Consider the following 23,356-nt stretch of genomic DNA (forward strand, 5'->3'; position numbering starts at 1 on the left):
AGACAAGAGAAGAAAGGAAGAGAGAAAAATAAAATATATACACACATTTTAATCTGGTTTTATATCTGGTACCCTCAATGCCATTAATTCACTTTCAATGGCGAAACATCTCCATTGTACCCCAGCAATGGTGCAGCGGTCATTGCACCCCCCTGTGCACTCTGCTTCTTAACAGACCAGACCTTATTTGCTATTTACATTCCCTGATGCAGGGACATGCATGTCTCCTCTCTCATTCAAATCATCTTTATACTGTAATGAATGGGCATGCTTCTGGGTGAGGTTATAAATGTAAAGCCGGCTGTAAACAAATATATAAATGGGATCTCCTTATCAATAACACAAGTAGAACAACTCTGACCTCCCAGAGCGACTCACCTGAATAAGGGAATGGTCTGCAACTTCAGACTTGAAGAGTGTAGTTTAAGTCTAGGGATATAGGGATGCAGCAATTCAGACAAATATGTAGGCCCTATTCCCCGAACAGCCTTACAAGTCAAGAGTAAGATTTTAAATGTAATATGAAACTTAACCAGCAGCCAGTGCAAAAATCCAAAATAGGTGTAATATGCTCAGTCCTTTTTGTACCAGTCAGTATTCGTGCAGCTGCATTTTGGACCAGTTGTAACCGGTTCACCAGGTGAGAAGGCAGCCCAATCAACAATGCATTGCAGTAATCAATACGCGATGTTACTAAAGCATTGATCAAAATCTCAGCATCCTTCTGTAAAAGGTAAGCACGAACTCTAGCAATGTTTTGTAAGTGGTAGAAAGAAGATTTAACCACCGATGAAACATGAGACTCAAAACCAAGAATCTAAGATTACTCCCAGATTCCTGGCTGAAGTGGACACAAAAATGACATGACCACAAATCAGGGATAGTGATGTATTTTGAAGTTTTCCTAGTGCCTACCAAAATAATTTCAGTCTTATTAGAATTCAACTAGGTTTTAGTCATCCAAACAAGCAGATGAATGAGGTTGGTTTGAGGTATAAATCTTAGAGTAGGCCCAGCCTGTCTGCAGGTGAATCAGTCTACTGTTAAACAGTAATAGATTAATGAACATAAATCAGTACAAAGGTGTATAGTGTAATACAATAGTGACATCTAAATTAGCATGAATACAAATATTTACTACAAATCACAAAATGCTCACCGGCAAATGTCACAGTCTAAAATGTCAACTTTAAAAGTTGATTAAATGGAATTCAGCATTGCATTTAGAAAATGTGGCAAATACATTTATACATGTATTGTGACCCTTTCTTTCCAATATTAAAATCTAGTACCTTAAAACTCATTAAACATAATGCAATTTTTCAGTGGACCTTTTCCAGCATTTTACCTGTGTGAGTTCAAGCAAAAACTCTTTTAAGCAAATTGGTGAAAACTGATTAAAAATGTGATATAAAACTAGTTGCTTCAACAGTGTCCTGTGCTTAATGACATTTATGTCATGTTTCCCATTCTGGTCAGTGGATACAAACAGCTAGTATTTATAGCAATTTATATTACAAACTAAATCCTAGACTAGGAGTAACCCCAAATAAACAACTGTGTAAAAAAATGACTGTTATACAGTGCCATGGTAAAATCAGCAGTACAAAAGAGCAGTACATTGCATAAATTACAGTGCAAATTTACTAAGGTCAAAATTACAATGGTTGACTTTTTCTAAGTGAATTTACATGGAGGTTATACAATTCCTGAAGTTATTTTCCATAGTAAGTAGCAGCATCGTGGTAGGATGTGACATCTAAATCGAAATAGTCCTCAAGTTTCCACTGCAGCGTTTCAAATGTGGGCCGCTCATTCGCATCATCTTTCCAGCACTCAGTCATGATCTCGTAAAGCTGCGGAGGGCAGCCGGCAGGGGAGGGCATCCTGTACCCCTTGGCCAGCTCCTGGATCACCTGGTAGTTTGTCAAGCCTTTAAAATAAGACATACAACACCAGCATTACTATTAGACCATGCACAACCAAACCAACATTTCAGCTAGCGGTTATAAAACTGAACCTTTGTCAGGTGGGTTTAAAATGAACACATCTCACAACTCTTGGAGGATTACGGGATATCTTTAAATGTGATTAAATGTTACTCGATTATTTTTGTAATCCCTATAGATACATTTTTTTTGTCATTTTCATAAAACTTTGTCCATGTGTGCATATAAGATGGTGGCAGGATAATTGAGCTTCACCAAAGTCAGTGAAAACTGAGCGATCTACAGTGAAATGACAGGAAACTTGAAAATGGTTTTAGTCTTGATGATTTCCTGTGTATGTTCTGTGCCAATCAGTTATCAAGTTACAGATAATATGTCAAACTAATCACAAGTCAAGCACGATGCCTTGTAAAAAACTCACCAGCATAAGGCATCTTTGCAAAGGTCACTATTTCATACAGCAGGATTCCAAAGGACCACACATCGGATTTGATGGAAAATTTGTTTAAATTGATTGCTTCAGGTGCCGTCCATTTCACAGGGAATTTAGTTCCTATTTGGGCCTCGTACACACCTTCATTCTCTGCCTAAATGACAGAACATAAGACATTAATAAAGCAGTTGTGTTACATTTTGATGCATCCAACTTACATAAAGTAGAATGAACCAAACATATCATTCAACTCCATTACAGGTTTCACAATAGACAACAGTAGGCTTTAAATGGAGATGCAGCAGTTTGCATTGGTGGAAAGTTTTGTGTGATTTTGCTTTAAAAGTCAACCAATAACGGATATAACAATCCTTTTCACACTCCTAAATTCCATAAACATATTAATATTTTACCATCATTCTTCACATTAAAAGTTTCCGACATGTGAAAATACAGTACGACAACAGTCCTGAAGAAAATATTAACAAAATGACTTCTACTATTACCATGAATACTCTGGCAAGTCCAAAGTCAGCTACTTTGCAGATGTTATTTTCACCAACCAGTACGTTTCTGGCAGCCAAATCCCTGTGGATATAGTTCTGGGACTCCAGGTAAGCCATTCCTGCAGCCACTTGAGCAGCCTGTTCTACCTGGTCAGGAATACGGAGCTGCTTCCCTCCATCCTCTGTGGAAAAACACAGCAGGGCACTGCAGTTTAAACATACATCCGTTATACACGAAACTGGCTTGAAATTAAATATTTCAAATGACCTTACATCTTATACCATTGTATTTGTAAGAAACCTGTATTTAAAACAGTGCTTCCAGAGTCTAATACCCTTTTCGCAATAATGCACAATTAAATGTTTTTTGTTGCACTTCATACACAGTTTTTCTTCTGAGCACAGTGTAGATTGCTGCTATTTAAAAGCTCTACTAACCCCATGGAGCAACTGGGATTTCAATGCACACAAGATGAATGGAAATAATTTCTCCTTAAATGAGTGCTACTGCCCTCATCAAAAGGTTTAGCTTGAGCACATTACAGTACTGCTCCCTTGTTGTAATTATATACTTTATGGGTATCCATTTGGTATGAACTATTTCTTCCCACACAGCTGCAGAGGATGAACAATGATCCACAGAATTTGACAGCGCTGGCAAAGCAGCAATTGAGAAATGAACTGTAATCTAATCAGTGGGTCAGGTAGGGTCAGAGTAACACACAGCAGTGTAAACTAATCTTTGTAGATAACAGCAATCGCTTACTGCCCGGTGCTGCATGTCAGCCTTTTGTTTCTTCTTAAAATAGCACACAGTGTCACAGAGCAGCCAGGTACAATATTTATTTCCAAAGTGCCTTTTTAAGTACTTTTCGTACTGCTGCACTTTTAGTAGTGAATTGTTTATTTTTGGGCATGTTTCTATTATTTATTTAATTGTATACTATTGCACTTTAAAATATTTGCAAGTTTATTTTACGTTTGATTTGGTTATAGGTTTCATTTTGAATTATTTGTGGTGTTTTGTTATATATAATTTGCGTGTTTTGACTTTTATTAAATCACACCCCAGCATCTGAAATTGATTAAAGACCGACACCTGAGACTAATGAGTGTCTGCCTGCCCGCATAGCTTAAAAAGCTAGCAGGTTTATCAGATGAAAGCGAGAAAGCCAGAAAAAGCAAGGAAAAAAGAGAGGAAAGTGAGACACAGAGAGGAAACAAGAAAAAAGAGAGTGCAGGAAAGGGAAACGCAAGCACAGAGAGCAGCAAGAAAACGTCAGGACGAGACTTTGTAGTGAGCGTGAGTGGATTAAGCCAACGAAATGAAGCATACCGCTGGAGCCGGAGCGACACTGTCCCAGGGTGACTGCTTTTTAGCCTTTTTAGAGACATCCATTTTCTTGTTTACAGTGTGTAGTATTTTAATTTCCAGCCTAGAGTGCATATAGTGACATGGCATAATCACTGCACAGCACAATGTGCATGGCAAACAGTACACGCAGGCACACAGCAGAGCTGTACAGTTTTGTTAATGTGATTTTTTTTTTTTTTGTATGAAATACAAATAATTATGAAAATGTATTTTTATTTCTTAAGAATATTGTAAAAATTGCGGTATTGGGCTAATTTCACGATTTCCGTGCAGCCTTACTTATGACAAGACACAATGTTTTTAAATGTGGTTCTGACTGCAGGTTCGCTCCGTGTTGTCACACACACTCATATTCCAAACACCCTCCACAAGAACTGCAAGTTAATTTTCCATAAAACACATTTCTTTTATTTTGAGATGTATTATCTTTATACACGAGCCGGGCCGCTACACAGTTGTTCACAGATGTTTCCATTTTTCGTAGGGGTCAACTACCTCGTTAATGTATTGTGTACCTGGGAAACTAACATTATTGCAAGATGTTCCTAATTGGCTGGATGCTACCAAAACTTATTTTCATTTTCTTACTTGAGCAGTGATTTAAGACCAAACATGTCTAACCTTCTGTTAAGTATTTTAAAGAACAAGTGCCTTAAGCTAAGGGAACACAAAACCACTTTTTATGGAACAGGAGCTAGAGATCTAGTTTGAGACAACTTTGCTGTATCAAACTCCAAGTCTCCCCTGGTGTGCCATGCAGTGGCCTGAAATGTAGTCTTCTGAAACCAAGTTCCAAGCCACAAAGTGGCTTTGTGTTCCCTCAGCTAAACTCTTGTTTTGAACAGAACCTGAAATTCAACCACCTGTATGTGGAAAGCTTGAACTGAAATTGCATTCGACATACTGTATCTCTGTACCAGTATGTGTGATCATAGCAACAGACAAAAGCGACTGAAACCACACCCTGAATAGACAAGAAGCAAGTCATAAGAACCTGGCTATTCTGGAGAAAACCTAACAAAATCAGAAGTGATTACTGAGGAATAGCCACATATCTCTCTATTGCATGTGCACATGTCTATAGTTAAATCAGTATTGTCCTGGTTGACCATGGGGACCATACTCAATATCTTGCTACAGCAGATATTTTGTGGATAGCCCAGAAAAATGTCAGTGAAATGGACGTATTTCAAATGCTTTTTCCCTCTGTCACAGTGTGAGGTCAACCTGTAAAATATAGATGATCTGATATGGGTATCTCAAGGACACACACATCCATTTCACAGAGCTGCTCACAAGAATCACCATCACTCTGACAAGCCAAGCTATAATATACTGCAAGTGAAACACTGAATAGTGGTGCTCCAGGAGGGAAGTGCAGCTATTATTCTTTTTACAGCACCCTTGCAATGGTATTAACTCTTGCATTTCATGCATATATAGTATAATATATCTGAGCCCCAAGGTTCATGGTTCACATTTGATATATTTTTTGTTGTTGTTCCAAATTTGGAAAACAAAATTCTGTTGCCCCATGACCACTGTAATCTACTTATTGATCAGATAGTCAACCTCCATTCCCTTTGTCAAGTCAATCCCTTCACCCACCAAACCTGAGCCACAGATGTCACTAAGCCACTGAACTTGAAGATATAATGTGGAACCTTGTGCTGCTACCAGTAGTAGCAGGAACATGTCTATTTGGCTCACAAAGCAAGGCAGACATGTAGTAAAATACAATTTTGTGAAAAGTCAGTTTTAGAATGACAGTAGTCTCCGGCTAAGAGAACACCTTTCGGGAAGCAAGAGAAGTGTTCTCTTAGCCGAACTATTCTCTAAGACGGAGTTGACCACCAGACACAATATGAATCAATAAACAAATAAATATGTATTACTTGTCATGACGCACGTGCATCAACGGGAAATTGCTTGCCGACATGTGTCTGGTTTTTTTCAAGAGCTGGAACAATTTCCAACTTTTTGTAGTAAGAGGCACAGCGGCGCGTTTCGGCATTGTATACATGCCATTTTGTAGCGATGAGGTGCACTCGTGGAAATCAGAATACAAAACGAGGCAATGATAAATACCGGCGGTTCTGGAAAGATCAAGACACTCTTGCAATAAATCATTTTTGAAAAGACATTTGAATTTAAGTTTGATGATGATGAGTTATCAGATTATAAAACAGTACTGTATCAGTTGTGAACAAATCGCTATCGCCGGTGCCACAAAAGTGTTCTTTTAAGCGATGTTCCTGTTCCTTTAGGAGGATCATTTACAATGGGAAAAGTCAGTTTTACCACAAGGTTGTTCTCATAGGAGGTGTTCCTATATGCAGAGACTGTTGTATAACATTATTATTTTTTAAATGTATATATAATTTAAAACTTTATTCTGAATCTTCCAGTGCTGCTTTGCAACCCCAAAACCACAATATACCTTGTATAATAGCGTGTTACATACAGTATCAATCAGTTCAATGCATTATAAGCATAAATAAGACAGAGGGTTCGCTCCTGCATATTATTATTCTCATGATATCCCTTCCTTTGATATTCCAAACCTTCTACCTTTTTTGCTTTTTAAAAGCTTGACTTTAACCTAGCTCGTTTGAGTGCTGTTTTCTTGTGCTTATATGAACTAATTTACACCCCTGTTATTTACAGGAATACATTATTGAATCATTGAACACTGAATCCTCCATCAAACACGCCAACTTTTCTACTGAAAATTCCTCTTGATTTTGCCTTAATTTCTTTCCACGTTCAACATATGGGCATAAACCTCTAATAGTTTTTCAAGGTTGTTCTCTAGGGTTGTGTAAACATGAAACCATGCACACTGGAAATGGTGAGCATTTGAAGGTCAATTAAAGACAAAGAAAGCAATGCATTACAATGCTCCTTTAAAAAATGTTTACCATGGTAATTTTCACATGCTTTTTCCATGGTTGTACTATGCATTTACCATAGTTACCATGTTTTTGATACACTTTACCATGCTTATCTATGCTTTCACTATGCCAGATTTGCTAGGCTTATATTGCGATACACTTTTAAGAAGGGTTTACAATGAGATTTTGGCGTATTTCGATTTATGAAAAAAATATATGAAAATCTCAGCCAAAATATGAAAATGTTTTCATTGATACACAAGGTGAAAAAAAACCACAGATGAATTATTCAAACCATCAACCACTGTGTTTTTCTTGCTGTTTCCCTTTCTACTACTCACAATCTGAGATCATAGTAAGTGGTGTCTGCTTACTCTGTAGGTATTCGTGTAGGCTTCCGTTTTTCATCAGCTCGGTGATGATGTAAATTGGTTCCTGTAAAGTGCAAACAGCGTACAGCTGGATAAGCTTGGGGTGTATCAGCTTCTTCATTATCTGTGCCTCTCTAAGGAAGTCCTTGGGGTCCATAGTCCCTAAAAATAAGGGGAAAGGAGGAAAGAAAACCAGCTATTGTTATTAAAGAGAATAGTTATCCATTGAGAAACCACTCAGGATTCAGCACGCAGGTCTGGAGGCACTAGAGATGATTTCTAAATGATTATTTTTGGTAAGAAAATAAAAAATAGAGAGTGGTTTTACCGACGTTTATCGTATATAAATTTATTTCAGTTAAACTCATATTTTTGGGGAAATCGACTTTTAACAAGCATTACCGATTAATATCAAAAAGTAGCAAGCCTAATTATAATGAGGCTGAAGGTGTTTATCAGTCTTTACACTAACATGCAGTTAGCCTCATTTGTTTTGCAAAAGGAATAAAGACTGTTAAAAAAAATAGTAATGAATGCCTTAGGGATACTTTTGAGTACTTTAATTAACCTGATTTGCTAGTTATTAGTAACCATGGGTTCAACTGTATTTAACATTTAAAAAAACAAACCCCAAGCTAACATTAAAGGGATCTGTGGTATGCAAACGATCATTGTATACAGATCACATAATATCTGCAAAACCTGTTTGTCCTTGAGGGTGCAATATTAAAATGAAGACTGTACAGTATGTGTACTGTCTGCCATATGACATAAAGCATATTTACCTGGCTTCAGTGTTTTCACTGCAACAGGTGTAGTCTCATTCCATAGTCCTTCATGCACGTCCCCAAACTGACCAGCTCCCAATTTCGTGAGTAGTTTCACAGAAGAACGTTCGATTTCCCAATGGTCTACTGTGTTGTAGGACAAACCGTGGGTCTGAGGAATCTCCAGCTACAGAATTAACAAAAGGAACAAACCCAGATAAATAGAAAATGTACACGCACAAAACGTACAGGTTATGTCTTTTATGTCCATTTGCTATTTCTGTTATGCACATTAGTTTTTTTTCTGAAAAGCCACTGTGCAGATGTAAATGTCTGGCGTGTGAGAAGTTCAGCGTCTTTCAATGCAGAACTGAGCCATTCATACCTTCCTGCATGGTGAGCCAAGCTTGAACTGAGCCATTCATACCTTCCTGCATGGTGATCCAAGCTTCACACAAAGGCCATCCACAGTGTTCGAGTAGTGCTCTACAAGCTCCCTTATTGTGGTAAATGGTTTTCTGTTAGATACAAAGTAACCCCCGGCATCCCGCTTTCGTATTTTGTAGTGCTTCACAATGGAATTATCCAAAACTGCAAACACAAGAGAAAATAAGGCAATGAAAAAAAAACACAATTACATTCACTGCTTTAGGAAAACTGCAATGTAAACAATGCTTTAGAAAATTACAACATGACAGATGTATACAGTACCATGCGCTACAGGGTTTGTACTGTATTTTTAAATGTGCATATTCTTATTTCGATTTCATCTTTAAAATGTCCATGAAACAAGGACAAAGTGGCAATGCATTTAATACATGTCAAATATAGCCTACTGTACATATTTGTATCACCTATGATCCAAATCACTCAGCACAACGGTGCATAGTGTTGTGAGGGCATGGCAACATTGTTGCTTCTAGTGATTAAACATGTATTAGGCTGCCGGTGGTGTTTTGTTGACATAGCTAAATGATACAGCATATAACCTGAAGCAAATTTAGTGGTACTATACAAGACTTTATATCCAATCTCAATACGTTTGACTAATCAGTAGGTTGAAGAACACATTGCTGTTCAATACAACACATAACATAGCTAACATGGTGCTTGGCCCTGTAAGTGTTATTTTGCATTTTGGACACAAGATGGAGCTAACAGAGAGAATTTTTTTTTTTTAGATGATCTGCTCACTGTGATTTTTTTTTTTAGTAAATGCTTCTTGTGCAGAAAGTGTCTAACAAAACACTACATAAGTAACTGGCAACAAAAATAAAATAAAAAATGTAATTACACTATTGCCAGTTTCAATATCTTGATGTGCACATGTATACACTTTCTACAGATTATACAGACCTAGAAGGAATTGTTTTAACACTTGTATTGGTATTTCAGGAAGACTACTTAGACCAACCACTTGCATTTAACATTATGATTATAAAAGCCATCCCATTTTCACTTTTGCTCTTTGGCAATATTTTGTTGATTTATACTGCATGTTTTTCATTCCCAGCCGCACATACTATAAACTGACTTATTTGTTTGTGTCGACATGGATCTTATTTCTAGTTTCTAATTCAGAATATGCTTGTGTGGGACTACTAAAGCTGCATACGCATTTAAAAAATAGTTTAAAATGTGTGCAAGCTTGTGTTAAAAAATACAATATAAGCTCCTAGCAGCTTAATGTTTACAGTGTTTATAAAAGCAGATGAGCCCGAACCTTTTTGTTACTGAATCTACAGGAAGCACTGAATGTTTTCTAAAACACATGAACAACAGCATTTCAAAGTTCAAAGTTAATTATCTTGCACGTAGTCTCTGGGCTTTTTAAACCATCATATTACTTTGTCTGAAAATGGCTGTTCCATGCTTCACCCATTAAAAAGCCTACAATAAGCAAAGAGAAGTCACCCATGCTGCTGTCCTGAACATGCATGTCAGTTACTGTACATGTATCCCCATTCACAGCTGTAAATACAAATTAGAGGCATCTGTAACTTGGAAAAAATACATCACTGTGACCTACAACCACTGTGTGCATTTCAAAAGGTTTAGACAGACATATGCCTCCATATACTGTACCCCCAGACTCTGATAATCTCTATAACTTGAGCTAAAGATGTCCAAACCAAATTACAACACAAGTCAATAAACGCTTCTCTATATGTAAAAATGTATGACTTACGGATGGACACAGACAACCACAGATTATCACACTATACCATCACAAACATTAAAGAATGTCCTTTATTATCAGAATTAGAGAAGTTCTTCTCTAAGTACTGTATTGTTGTTTGACATTAAAGGCAGTGGAGGGCTGTGTAATTTTTTATTAGAAAATTGGCTTTTTTTATTTCCTGGTATCTCATTGGCTAGTACCCTTGGCAGGAGGGTATATTAACTTTCAATAGATGACCAGGAAATAAAAAGTACCAGTATATCACTAAGCCACCTACTCATCAGGATTAAAAATAATAATACAAAAAAGACTTTGTTCAAATTTTGAACCACAAAACTTGTTTCTGTCTCATTTTTGTAACAGTTGCCCATTTTCTAAGTGCAACAAGACCCTCCAGGGAGGGCGGTATTGGGAAACATTGGGTCTCATTACGCCCTTGGGTAGTGCGATATTGCCCAATACCACCCTCTCTTTCGGGTCTTATCGCTTACATAAGACACACGTCCACAGTCGGTTAATATACAGAAAAATTGGTTACTTGATAGTGAGTAGTCTCCTTTTTGAGTTTCACTCTCTCGGATAAGGAAAGCGCCAGTTTCATTTCCTGGCGACAGGAGCACTTTTTCTGCATCAGCTCGTTTTATTCCTCCAAAGAACCATCTAAAAAGGAATATTAAAAAAAAAAAAAAACCTCTGTTTAAAATTTCACATCACACATATAACAGTATATATTCTAAACTAATCCAGAGTGGTTTTGAACAGCTGAAACGCTGCCTGACTAAGTGGGGCGGAGATATCCAAGGTAGGCAAACAAGCTGAATGCCCATCATATTATTTTTCTGATATACTGTGACCCAATTAAGCATGAAGCCTCACAGATCTGTATTGAAAAACTGGAAACAAATGTATTGTGTATACAGTATTTGTACAATTTAATCTGGAATGAATTTTAGATTCAAAATGAAAGATGTTTTTCATCTATCTCATTCCCTTTCCAATGGTTTAACTGTGATATCACTTACCAAACTCAGTTAGGCACCACGGTTTAATTGATGTTTAGTTGACCAACAGATTGTAAGTTAACACACTATGGGGTGGATAAATGCATTCAAGTGCATGGAATTGGGCGGGATCTGGATACTAAGCAGACACAAACATTATAATGTGATGTAAAGATTTTGCCTTGTTCTTCAGCAATTGCTGACCCTCCAAAAACCTTACACTTCTTCTTACAAGGTGCAAACCATTGTAGAAGCGAGTAACTTAGAGCTGTAAAAAAGCACACACCTGCAGAGACCTGTCATTGGCTTCAGGGTGGCTGCTGTGGTGCACTTCCTGATAAGGCGACACTTGGCTCTTGTTAAGGAGAGGTAGGAACATGTTTGGAGGAGAAGGGCAAGACGAAGACCACACTGCATATTCAATCCTAGGGTCACTTTGTTTGGGATGCCGGAGGATGCGGTGCGAAAGCATTATTGTCTCAGTCCGCAGGTTAGACCTAATAGTTGAATTGAGGGATGAGCTAGACCCCCGCGTCAATCTAGGGATCGCTATCCCTACACATGTGAAAGTGCTGTGCTCTCTGCACTACTTAGCCTCTGGTTCCTTTCAGACCACAGTTGGAAAGTCTGGAGGGATAGCCCAATCCACCTTTTGCTAGGCAAATTTCTGGGTGTCATGCTAAAAAGGGCAGGCCAATACGTATCATTTGGCTGAGGCTTTTCCAAACAACTCAATTTCATGTTAAGTGACCTCAGCTGTAAGGACTCTCAGCTCCTTCTCAGAATATATATATTTTCTTTTCTGTACGCCAAAAGGACTTTGCTGCCCTTACTCTGACATTTAATTAACTTAATTTTGATATTGGCCTTCAAGGTCAATTTTTGATGCAATAAATTTGTGCGCACATGTATGAATAATATATTTCATGGCACATTAATTTTGCAGATTGTTAATATATGCAAAATTAGCAAACATTTCTTGCTTGCGAAATGTTCTTGTTTTACAGTATCTCCGCCCTACTCATTTTGGTCTGCTGGATAGCTCATCGTAGGAACCTCAGTCTTGTTTGAAAGATGAGGCTTCAATCTACTCATCAAGCCTAGTTGTGACCTCATAGGTGCCCAAATAAGGAAAACGCAAGCTTCCGAATCTCAGCATTCAGGAGAGTGAGTGCGTAAAGACCACAGATAATTTGTGGAAAACTTGCTGTCTGTTGTGAGAACATGGCTCAGAAAAAAAACATGAAAACAAAAGCTGGCCCTTCAGGACAGCGATTCACGAAAGAACAAGTCTCAGAAATGCTTTCAGAAAGTGATAATTCTGACAATGTATTGTCATCTGACGAAGACGAGGCGATCTTTCAGGGGACTGATGCATCATTGAAATCGTAAGTACATTATTTTTAATATGCTATATGATATTTTTCTAGTTCTGTTATTATTATTTAGCACTTATTTGCCAAAGTAAATAATGATTATGCCAACATTTCTGGATCACTATTGGTAAATCCCGGGATAGAATTTAGCAAACTATATCTGTTACATCACCACATTATTTGTAATAAGTTATTATTATTTTACTTGTATAACTAAATACTTATAATAAGTATAAGTAGTTATTATTTTACTTGTATAATTATAGAGATCCCACATGGGACCTGGACCATGCCTATGTGAATGTGCCACAGAGGAATGTGCCGACGTCACAGGCTCCAGACTCACCAGCACCAGCATCACAGCAGGGGGAGAGACAAGCAGGGGGAGAGATAAGGAAGAAAATGATACAGCTCCAACTCAGCCAAGTTTTACACCTCGTCATACTCCAGATCCACAGCCAGATACCCAAAAGCTGTTTCAGAAAGCCTTGACTTTTGAACTGGCAGGTGAACTGCATCCCTTCCAATCAACAGCATTGGTTTCTACTTATAATACGCAACACTTGCCAGAGCCAATTGCAGAGGTAAGTGAGGCTTCTTCAGAGTCAAAGGCAACACAAGGGAGACAGCGCTGTGCTTATTTCAGTCAAACTGAAGTGAGTCAAAACACCTTGGATGTGTAAAACGTGCAATGTGCCTCTGTGCATAGTTGTTGACAGGAATTGTTTTTCTAGATGACACAGAAAATAGATATTTGTGTTACAATGTATATAGTTATTTATTTCTTGTTATTTATTTTGTTACTTATGTTCTAAAAGACACTTTTGGTTAAAAATCCAAAAATCACAAACAATATTTGCACACTTATATTTTGGTCATTTTTTGTTCTATTGGGCTAAAGTTTTGTATGCAACTTCCCAACATATTGGACTTGCATTTCAAATTGTCAGGAGCCTGCTTTATACATGTTCTCATGGTTTATAACCCCAAAAAGTGTTAATTTATGTAAATGTGTTTTTATTTTTTACATTTTCTCATCTGTGAGGGTCTCTGAAGCATTATTATTCCACTTAACTTCATAATATATTAAAGAATTTTGTACTTTAAATTTTTCTATAAAGATCGTGCTTCTAGGATATACAGAAATGTGTCTTTTACAGGGAAAAGACAATGTGGCTAAAACAGGCAAAAATTGCTTGGAGTGTATAGGGTTAAAAAAAAACAAAAAAAAAAACACTAAAATCATTTAGTTTTAATTTAAAATAATCTTTTATTCGCATTGTACATCAATGTGTACAATGCAGCAGCATGGTTTATTTTGTGTTACCGGTAGCCTACAGCAGGCTAAAGTAAAACGAAAGTGTGCTAGGTATTAATTAGATTTCACTACTGTACTGTATACTGTATAGGTGTACTGTACAGATTTATATATTTTTTCATAATGTAATGTGTAGCCTACCAAAACACATTAGTGTTATTTCAGCGCAATAATTTATACATTTAAAATACATTGAGCACTATAGATGTACAGTATGTGTGTGCAATGTTATTGTATTGTTTTTAAACCTGACACCTCCTTATGTCAGACAAACATGTCCGATTTAGCGAGGGGCTACTGTTTGATTATGAAATGCTTTTTGATAGAAACACATATTTTATTTGGTGGCGATTAGAATCTTAGTACATCTACTCAAGTGTCTAATGCCTTCTATAACATTTATAGTATGCACACATCAAGTTAAAAAGCAACTAAAAAAAAATAGATGTGATTTTTAGAACTTGATTTTTAAAGGAAACATAATCCAACCTTTAATCTTTATTTTTCTACTAGTTGACAATAAATTACAGTAATCTGATATAAGAACATAAGAAAGTTTACAAACGGGAGGAGGCCATTCGGCCCATCTTGCTCGTTTGGTTGTTAGTAGCTTATTGATCCCAGAATCTCATCAAGCAGCTTAGTGAAGGATCCCAGGGTGTCAGCTTCAACAACATTACTGAGGAGTTGGTTCCAGACCCTCACAATTCTCTGTGTAAAAAGTGCCTCCTGTTTTCTGTTCTGAATGCCCCTTTATCTAATCTCCATTTGTGACCCCTGGTCCTTGTTTCTTTTTTCAGGTCGAAAACGTCCCCTGGGTCGACATTGTCTATACCTTTTAGGATTTTGGATGCTTGAATGAGATTGCCTGTAGTCTTTGTTCAAGACTGAACAGATTCAATTATTTTAGCCTGTCTGCATATCGCATGCCTTTTAAACGAAGAATAATTCTGGTCGCTCTTCTTTGCACTCTTTCTAGAGCAGCAATATCCTTTTTGTAGAAAGGTGACCAGAGCTGAACACAATATTTTCTAGATGAGGTCTTACAAATGCATTGTAAAGTTTTAACATTACTTCCCTTGATTTAAATTCAACACTTTATATCCAAGCATTTTGTTAGCCTTTTTTTATAGCTTCCCCACATTGTCTAGATGAAGACATTTCTGAGTCAACATAAACTCCTAGATCTTTTCCATAGATTCCTTCTTCAATTTCAGTATCCCCCATATGGTATTTATAATGGCCATGTTTATTGCCTGCGTGCTGTACCTTACACTTTTCTATAAGGTCAGCACTCGGATATCCGTTACCCAGATACACATCAGTCGTGTTTTACCGCCCTTGTATTAAGAATAAAATCAATCCCCATATATGTAACAAATTAATGCACCTACCCATCACATGCGATTTCCGACTCAGAAAACCGTCACCAGTTTTCTGATACAAAGCCCATCTCTTCAGTGTTACCGGATTTAAAAGTATATACTGTATTACAGTTAATGTGTTGTCTCTAGTTTTGGCAAGGGATATTTTCAGAATCATATTGTTCTGAATTATTATTATTTGTTTATTTAGCAGACGCTTTTATCCAAGGCGTCTTACAGAGACTACGGTGTGTGAACTATGCATCAGCTGTAGAGTCACTTACAACTATGTCTCACCCGAAAGACGGAGCACAAGGAGGTTAAGTGACTTGCTCAGGGTCACACAATGAGTCAGTGGCTGAGGTGGGATTTGAACCAGTGACCTCCTTTAACCACTGGACCACACACTTCTGTTAAAAATATAGTACCCTATACCAATAAAACCTATACAGTACATCTAAATGGAAGCCTACTAATTTTAAAACACAGTCCTTTCAGATATGTATTTTTGATATTATTTTTTCAGGGAACACAAAAAAATACAAGGGTTGGAACGGGCCAAAATGAAATAATCAGATATGCGTCACACGCATTTAACCGTCACTGAAGTCAACATTTTATACTGTCGGATATGTGAGTGCTGACTGTATTAAATGTCATTTGCCATGTGTCTGCCCAGTTCTGAATGCTGTCTAGATCATTTTGAATGACCTTTGCTGCTGCAGTGGTGTTTGCCACTCCTCCTATTTTTGTGTCGTCTGCAAATTTAACAAGTTTGCTTACTATACCAGAATCTAAATCATTAATGTAGATTAGGAATAGCAGAGGACACCACTGGTTACCTCGCTCCATTTTGAGGTTTCTCCTCTAATCAGTACTTTCTGTTTTCTACATGGTAACCACTCCCTAATCCATGTGCATGCACTTCCTTGAATCCCTACTGCGTTCAGTTTGAGAATTAATCTTTTATGCAGGACTTTGTCAAAAGCTTTCTGGAAATCTAAATAAACCATTATCCATGTTGCATCCTTAAAAAAAATCAAGCAGTTCAGTTAGACACGATCTCCCTTTCCTAAAACCATGCTGGTGGTAATATACTGATACAAATACCAAGTCAAAAGCACATTTTATGAGAGAACTACTAAGGACAATTAAATCCTCCATTTGCTTTTGCACTTCAAAGTAAGCCCCTGCATGCATTTTGCATGCAATATAGTGTGGCATGCAAATTCTGCCAACCCGACTCCTAACTACTGGAACCACAACTCACCCTGAATATAAAATTAATAGATGTTCCAACTGGAATAAGGTTGACATTTGCATTTTTATTTGTACTTATTTGCTTAACTAGTTATGTATTTGAAGCAGGAGGTTTAAAGTTGGTTTTACTCAGATGCACAAACATTGCTTTTATTTGTATACATACCGTGTATATATGTATTTTTTTATTAAAAGATATTTAAAGCATTTTAAAATCTGTTTTGTCTTTGCCTCTGAGGAGTCTCTAAATCTGACCTCCTTTTCTTTCCCTCCTCCTCCCCCTCCTCTGATCTCTCTATCTCTGTTCCTCTGGAATCTACCACACTCTCTCCCTCTTCCTCAGCTAAAAACCTTGGAGTCACCCTGGACCCCTGCCTCTCTTATTCCCAGCACATCTCCACTCTGGCACGCACTTGCAGATTCTTCCTGAGCAACATCCGAAGAATCCGACCCTTCCTCACCAACTATGCTACCCAGCTCCTGGTCCAGGCCCTGGTACTCTCCCGCCTAGACTACTGCAACTCCCTCCTGGCTGGCCTCCCTGCGTCCGCCACCCGTCCGCTCCAGCTCATCCAGAACTCTGCTGCTCGCCTGGTGTTCTCTCTACCTCGCTTCGCCCACGCTACTCCACTACTCCGCTCGCTCCACTGGCTCCCGATCACCGCTCGCATCCAGTTCAAGACTCTTGTACTAGCCTACAGATGCCTTGATCAGACTGCACCCAGCTACCTCCAGACCCTCATCTCTCCCTACACCCCCACTCGACCTCTCCGCTCCGCCTGCACTAGAAGACTGGCTCTACCTCCGCTACGCTCCCCTGCCTCCCGAGCCCGCTCCTTCTCCACCCTTGCTCCGCAGTGGTGGAACGACCTTCCTACAGATGTCAGGACTGCCCAGTCCCTGACCACATTCCGGCGCCTCCTTAAGACTCACCTCTTCAAACAGCACCTGTAGAACTCCTCTGTTGTATCCTGGGACACTATCACCCTTCATTTAAATATGCTTTATTTTGCTCTTATCTGCCCCCTATTTTACTGCATTTAATCCTGTACCTCAGAATATTGCAATCTCCCAAGTGTTTAATCTGTAGTATTTTGTACTTAATCATATCCTGATGTAACTATCACTACTTAATCATATCCTGATGTAACTTTCACTATTATCTGCTGTATTATTGAATTGTGGTTTGTCACACTTGAGAATTATTGTATTTCTTGTTCTTATTGTATGACTTATATTGTAACACTTGAATGTATTTGTATTTGCTTGCGATTGTAAGTCGCCCTGGATAAGGGCGTCTGCTAAGAAATAAATAATAATAATAATAATAATAATAATTGGTTAAATTTGTTAGGCAGGCTCACTAAGGCCTGTACTACATAGTAATCATGAAAATACTTCATTTCTATTGGTCGCTCTGCGTGTCAATCACACAGGCTTCTCTACCAAGGCTGTTTGAAATTTCCATAAAGGCAGCTATGTCTATATTAAATTATAAAACATTATATACAAGTAACTGTATGGTACTTGTTTTATTCTAAGGGCAAATATGATATATTGTTTGTGACGGTAAGGAGTCCTATGTCCAATCATGTGTGTCTTTCTTTGTTTTGTTCTAGTTTGGCAGGGAGAGGGTTAAAATTCCCTAACCCTTTCATGAAAATGTGCCTTACTATCAAACATTACTGAGAGAATCACTGTATATAGCTGTCTAACCAATAGCTGAGATATGAAGCCAATATCTTAAAGTGTTAGGTCTTTATCATCCAGAAAGCAACAGGTCTCATGGCCACAATACTGCAGCCTTCTTGGGTCACAGGTCAAAGTGAGGGTGCCGTTAGATTTGGCCATTGAATCCATGACATTGGAAATAAGTTGCTAACTGCAGTGGTGGCAGCAAACTCATAGACGCTCCCTTTACAGGGAGGCTTCCTTAAGGAATAATATTCACAGAGATTACACACCATTGATTCTGGTTTTCTAGTAATCACTGATATGGAATTATTATTGTGATTATATATCAACAGCAATGCTGAATGTACTTTGCATTTTTTTGTATCATAATCAATGCATTACATTGAACAAAAAAAAGCAACCCCAGGGGCATATAAAAAAAAAAAAAAAAATAAAACATACTGGAGTGAAATAGGATAACATATTTCCTGCATAAAGAAACACTATAATCAATGGATAACATCATACGCTGTGAATTATTTGGCTCTGTGCACTTTTTAAAAATGTATGCCATACTTCCTGTGAACTCCAACAAGGACATACATAACACAACATAAATAACACAACACACGGCTATGAAGAGGCTACCAGGGGGCTTATGAATAGCCACACCGCAACTCAAGGTTTTTTTTAATTTTTTTTTAAGTGTTGGCTAGAGGAAGGGAAGCTGGCTTATCATAATTCATGTTTTCCAGTTTTTTCAAGTATGACACTAGAGATTAAAAACACTACAATGTTGCTTCCAGGTACACATATTTGAGAAACAAATACTTACAGTGGAGCCCAAATTACTGTGGAAAACAGAAAAAAACAAGAAAATGTACAATATTTATTTAACACAAGAAAATTAGGTGCAATTAACCAGTGCTAGCAATAAATAAATAAATAAATAAACAAACTCTTGGTTTTCAATCCTCAACAGATTTTACTGTATACCCCTGGTGACACACAAATAAGAATACAAAGGATAATCCTGTTTCCATGGCTGCCATCTATCTTATTGTTATGAATGACCTATGCTGCTGAAGAAGCAGGTAACAACCATGACTAAACTAAAAAGAGAATTTATTTCCTGGTTAGCTAAGGATGTGTTAATAATAATAATAATAATAATAATAATAATAATAATAATTTAAAACAGACATGGAGACTCAAGGATACTAATAAAATTCCACAAATGATTTTTATAGAACAAGGAAAAACAAATCACAAAGTACAACAATCACATGGTTGCGTTGGAGACATGACTTCATACTGTATGCCTGGAGGCACTATAAAGAGAGGTACTGACAAAGTCATAAAGGAGCACTGTTTGTTGATTGAATTCTCCCCATAACCAGATTGTGTTATCTATGGAACCATTCACCATGAGCAAGAGGCACATAAGTGCACGGGATTGGGCTGCTGCACTGGCTGGAAGCAATACAACAAGCATGAGGGTGACATTCCTCCCAAGCCCAGTCAGCAAATACAAAACTAGAGCTATCATGGCAAAGCAGATCCTCACCTTCTACATTCTCAATAACCTGTGCTAAAGAATGTCATTGGAATGCTCCATCACAACTGGATACTTCTCAATGTACAAATGCAAGTGTGGGGTACAGGCAGCCCATTATGTAGCCAGTTTGATCTCAGTTGGATGAGTGGTTCTCAGTATTATCACTTAGCTCAATTAGATGTATTTCCTGATTCTATTTTTATTTTATTTTTATTTTTTTTTAATCTGCACAGAGGTAAATTGACAGGTTAAGCATAAGAACATAAGACAAGTTAAGGCAAAAAGGAGACCATTCCACCCACAAAACTGGAATCAGATTGCTGACAGGTGTAATTGAAAACTTGAAAATGTATAAGGTTGATTGAGCGTAACAGTGATTATATGGTAAATAAGATCGGTGATAAAAGTCTTGAAAAAACTGAATTAATATTCTTTTAAAAAATCACATATTTCAATGATTTTTTTAATGTAATGTAAATAAAATATTATACAGCAAGTCTGTTCATAAACAGTAGCATTATAAGCCTATTACATAATAAGAATCTTCAACAATTAAAAAGCATCTGACCTAATGAAAGCTTACTTTAACATATTAAACATACAGGTATCTTACAGTAAATTGAAACGCCATACTGTACTTACGGTGCAGATTCGATGCTTTCAATGGGTGCAACGTAATTGGCAGGAATATATCCTTCTTTCTTCCCAGACGTCTCCTTCAGTGCCCTGGCCAGCCACCAGTTTCCAGTACTGGAGTTCAACACTTCTAGCTTGTCCCCTTCGTTGAAACTCAAGTCTTCCTCGGTCCTAGCCTTGTAGTCAAACAGGGCTACAAAGCAGCGGCTTAGGTCTGGTGGGGGTAAGGGTGGCAAAGCTTTTGTCGCTATGGTATTAACTAACGCAGGATTTGATATTCCACGCGTATTGCTGTCAACTTCAGTTTCTTCGTATCTCGTTAATCTAAATAGGCAAGGGCAGCGGTTCAGCAAACAGGGGCATGTTTGTTTCAAATTAACATTACCCATGGTTACTTACTGTGAAACTGGCCCCTATGCGATACACATAAAATAAAATAAAAGGCTAAAAGTATAGAAAAAACTTGTACACGAATCTAACAATTGCGTCCATTTTCACAATGATCCAGTGTAACCTCTGTTTTTAGGATCTGCTACTGACTTTGCTCCGTCCATTGCCTTGTCACCTGTGAACGCGATTTTCTGAAAAACAGAAACTTCATAACTGAAAGTACGCTGTGTAAATCAAACAGTATTACCAAGAACACGCCTTGTTGAACAGTACTTGACATTCAAAAATAAGCTGAATGGTTTCCTGGTTCCAACTATGGATATGAATTTCCTGGTAATTTTGTTTTTGTCAGAGCTTTTTGAGTAAGAACCTGTGTAGGGCCAGGTTGCTGGGGGCGTTTAACCATTTCATTGCCTTTTAACACAGGATTCATTGAAAGGTTCCACATTTCTGTGGCATTCTAGACAGCAGGGAGACACAACGGTATAGTTCAAAACTATAAACACAAGTATCGTTCAAATTCCAACACAATCTTCAACAGTGTTAATTGTAATGTAGCGCACCTGTTTATTATTATTATTATTATTATTATTATTATTATTATTATTATTATTATTATTATTATTATTATTATTATTTACATACTTATCCCGGTATTTAAAAGTGTTACATGTGTTCAAGTTTTCGTAGGTCAACTTCTCGAACAAACTGTTTTAAAATGTCTAAAAATTAAAATAACAAACCGTGACCTAAAGCCGGGATATTGTCGTGACCAGAGCACATAATAGGTCGACTTGTTATACCAAAGAGCTTAGTATGGAATGATCTTATTATGATCTTAATCACAGATTATTTATTAGAAAATGTAAACAGACTTAATGCATTAGCTAGAAAATGTATTGTAACGTATGCGGGAAGAAAAGGGAGGCAGCAACAAGAGAACACAACCTTCAAGGGGACAGCACAGCACAGCACAGCCCCTAGCTGGTCGCAGGCAGCTCCTTAATAGGGATTCCCCCGAGACCTACTGGCTCTCACACACACAAGGGCATATTTACATACACACAAACCAATCGGTCAGACCCTCTGTACCACGCAAACATCTGACAACAAAACCAAACACAAATCACATGTGCATGTAACAATCCAGGCAGAGCGAGAGTACTGCCTAGACACAAAACGTGCTTCACTCACAGACTCATGCAGGGTGACACACAAACGGCAGGAAAGACAGGCCAGCACACACACACACACACACACACACACACATACACACTTAGCACAGATCGCTACACAGCTCCCCCCTCAATTCTCTGTGTCCCTGAAGAGACAATGCTACAGCTATCTGGTGCACGCTGCAAGGTTGGACAAGGTGAACTCCTGGACCAGAAGGGGCTTGGGTCCCATCACCCGGCTGTGCTGGGCTCTCCCGGGATGTGACCACCAAGTTGTTGAACCCTGCCCCCCCGCACCCCCCCCCCCCCCACCCGGCTGTGCTGTTGTGCCCCCCCGTGCTACGACCGTCTGTCAGGGTGAGAGGTGCAGTGCATCTCTGCCATCTCCCTGCCGTTCTGCGTGGGCGTGCCGCGCTCCCTTCGGCTCCACTGCCTGTCTGGACGAGCCCTGCCGTTCTGCGTTGGCGTGCCGCGCTCCCTTCGGCTCCACTGCCTGTCTGGATGAGCCCTGCCATTCTGCGTGGGCATGCCGCGCTCCCTTCGGCTCCACTGCCTGTCTGGACGAGCCCTGCCGTTCTGCGTTGGCGTGCCACGCTCCCTTCGGCTCCACTGCCTGTCTGGATGAGCCCTGCCATTCTGCGTGGGCGTGCCCGCTCCCTTCGGCTCCACTGCCTGTCTGGACGAGCCCTGCCGTTCTGCGTTGGCGTGCCGCGCTCCCTTCGGCTCCACTGCCTGTCTGGACGAGCCCTGCCGTTCTGCGTGGGCGTGTCGCACTCCCTCCGGCTCCACTGCCTGTCTGGACGAGCCCTGCCGTTCTGAGTTGGCGTGCCGCGCTCCCTCCGGCTCCACTGCCTGCCTGGATGAGCCCTGCTGTTCTGCGTTGGTGTGCCGTGCTCCCTCTGGCTCCGCTCCCCCACTGCCAGCTTCGACCCCTAGACACTTTTTTCAGCGCCCGCTGGAATCTGCTGCTCTCTCTGCTCACAGCTCCAGACCTCCGGACACTTTTCAGCGCCCGCTGGAATCACTGCTCTCTCTCCAGTCACAGCTCTAGACCCACGGACACGTTTCAGTGCCCGCTGGAATCACTGCTCTCTCTCCACTCACAGCTCCAGACCCAGGGACACTTT

At 38.9% G+C, this 23,356-nt stretch overlaps 1 protein-coding gene across 1 annotated transcript; it reads right to left on the reverse strand.

Annotated features, from left to right (window-relative positions):
- Positions 1-874: 874 nt before the first annotated feature.
- LOC117410498 (tyrosine-protein kinase SRK2-like) lies at positions 875-21,454 on the reverse strand. The gene is made up of 8 exons (XM_034017088.3): positions 20,671-21,454; positions 11,016-11,137; positions 8,723-8,886; positions 8,314-8,482; positions 7,532-7,690; positions 2,889-3,070; positions 2,371-2,536; positions 875-1,933 (listed from the first exon to the last, which is right to left on the reverse strand). Exons 1-8 carry the CDS (start codon positions 21,051-21,053, stop codon positions 1,716-1,718), a joined length of 1,563 nt encoding a protein of 520 aa, XP_033872979.3. The 5' UTR covers positions 21,054-21,454; the 3' UTR covers positions 875-1,715.
- Positions 21,455-23,356: the final 1,902 nt, after the last annotated feature.

The sequence above is a fragment of the Acipenser ruthenus genome, chromosome 6 (genome assembly GCF_902713425.1).
Source record: "Acipenser ruthenus chromosome 6, fAciRut3.2 maternal haplotype, whole genome shotgun sequence".
In the NCBI taxonomy this organism is placed as follows: Eukaryota; Metazoa; Chordata; class Actinopteri; order Acipenseriformes; family Acipenseridae; genus Acipenser; species Acipenser ruthenus.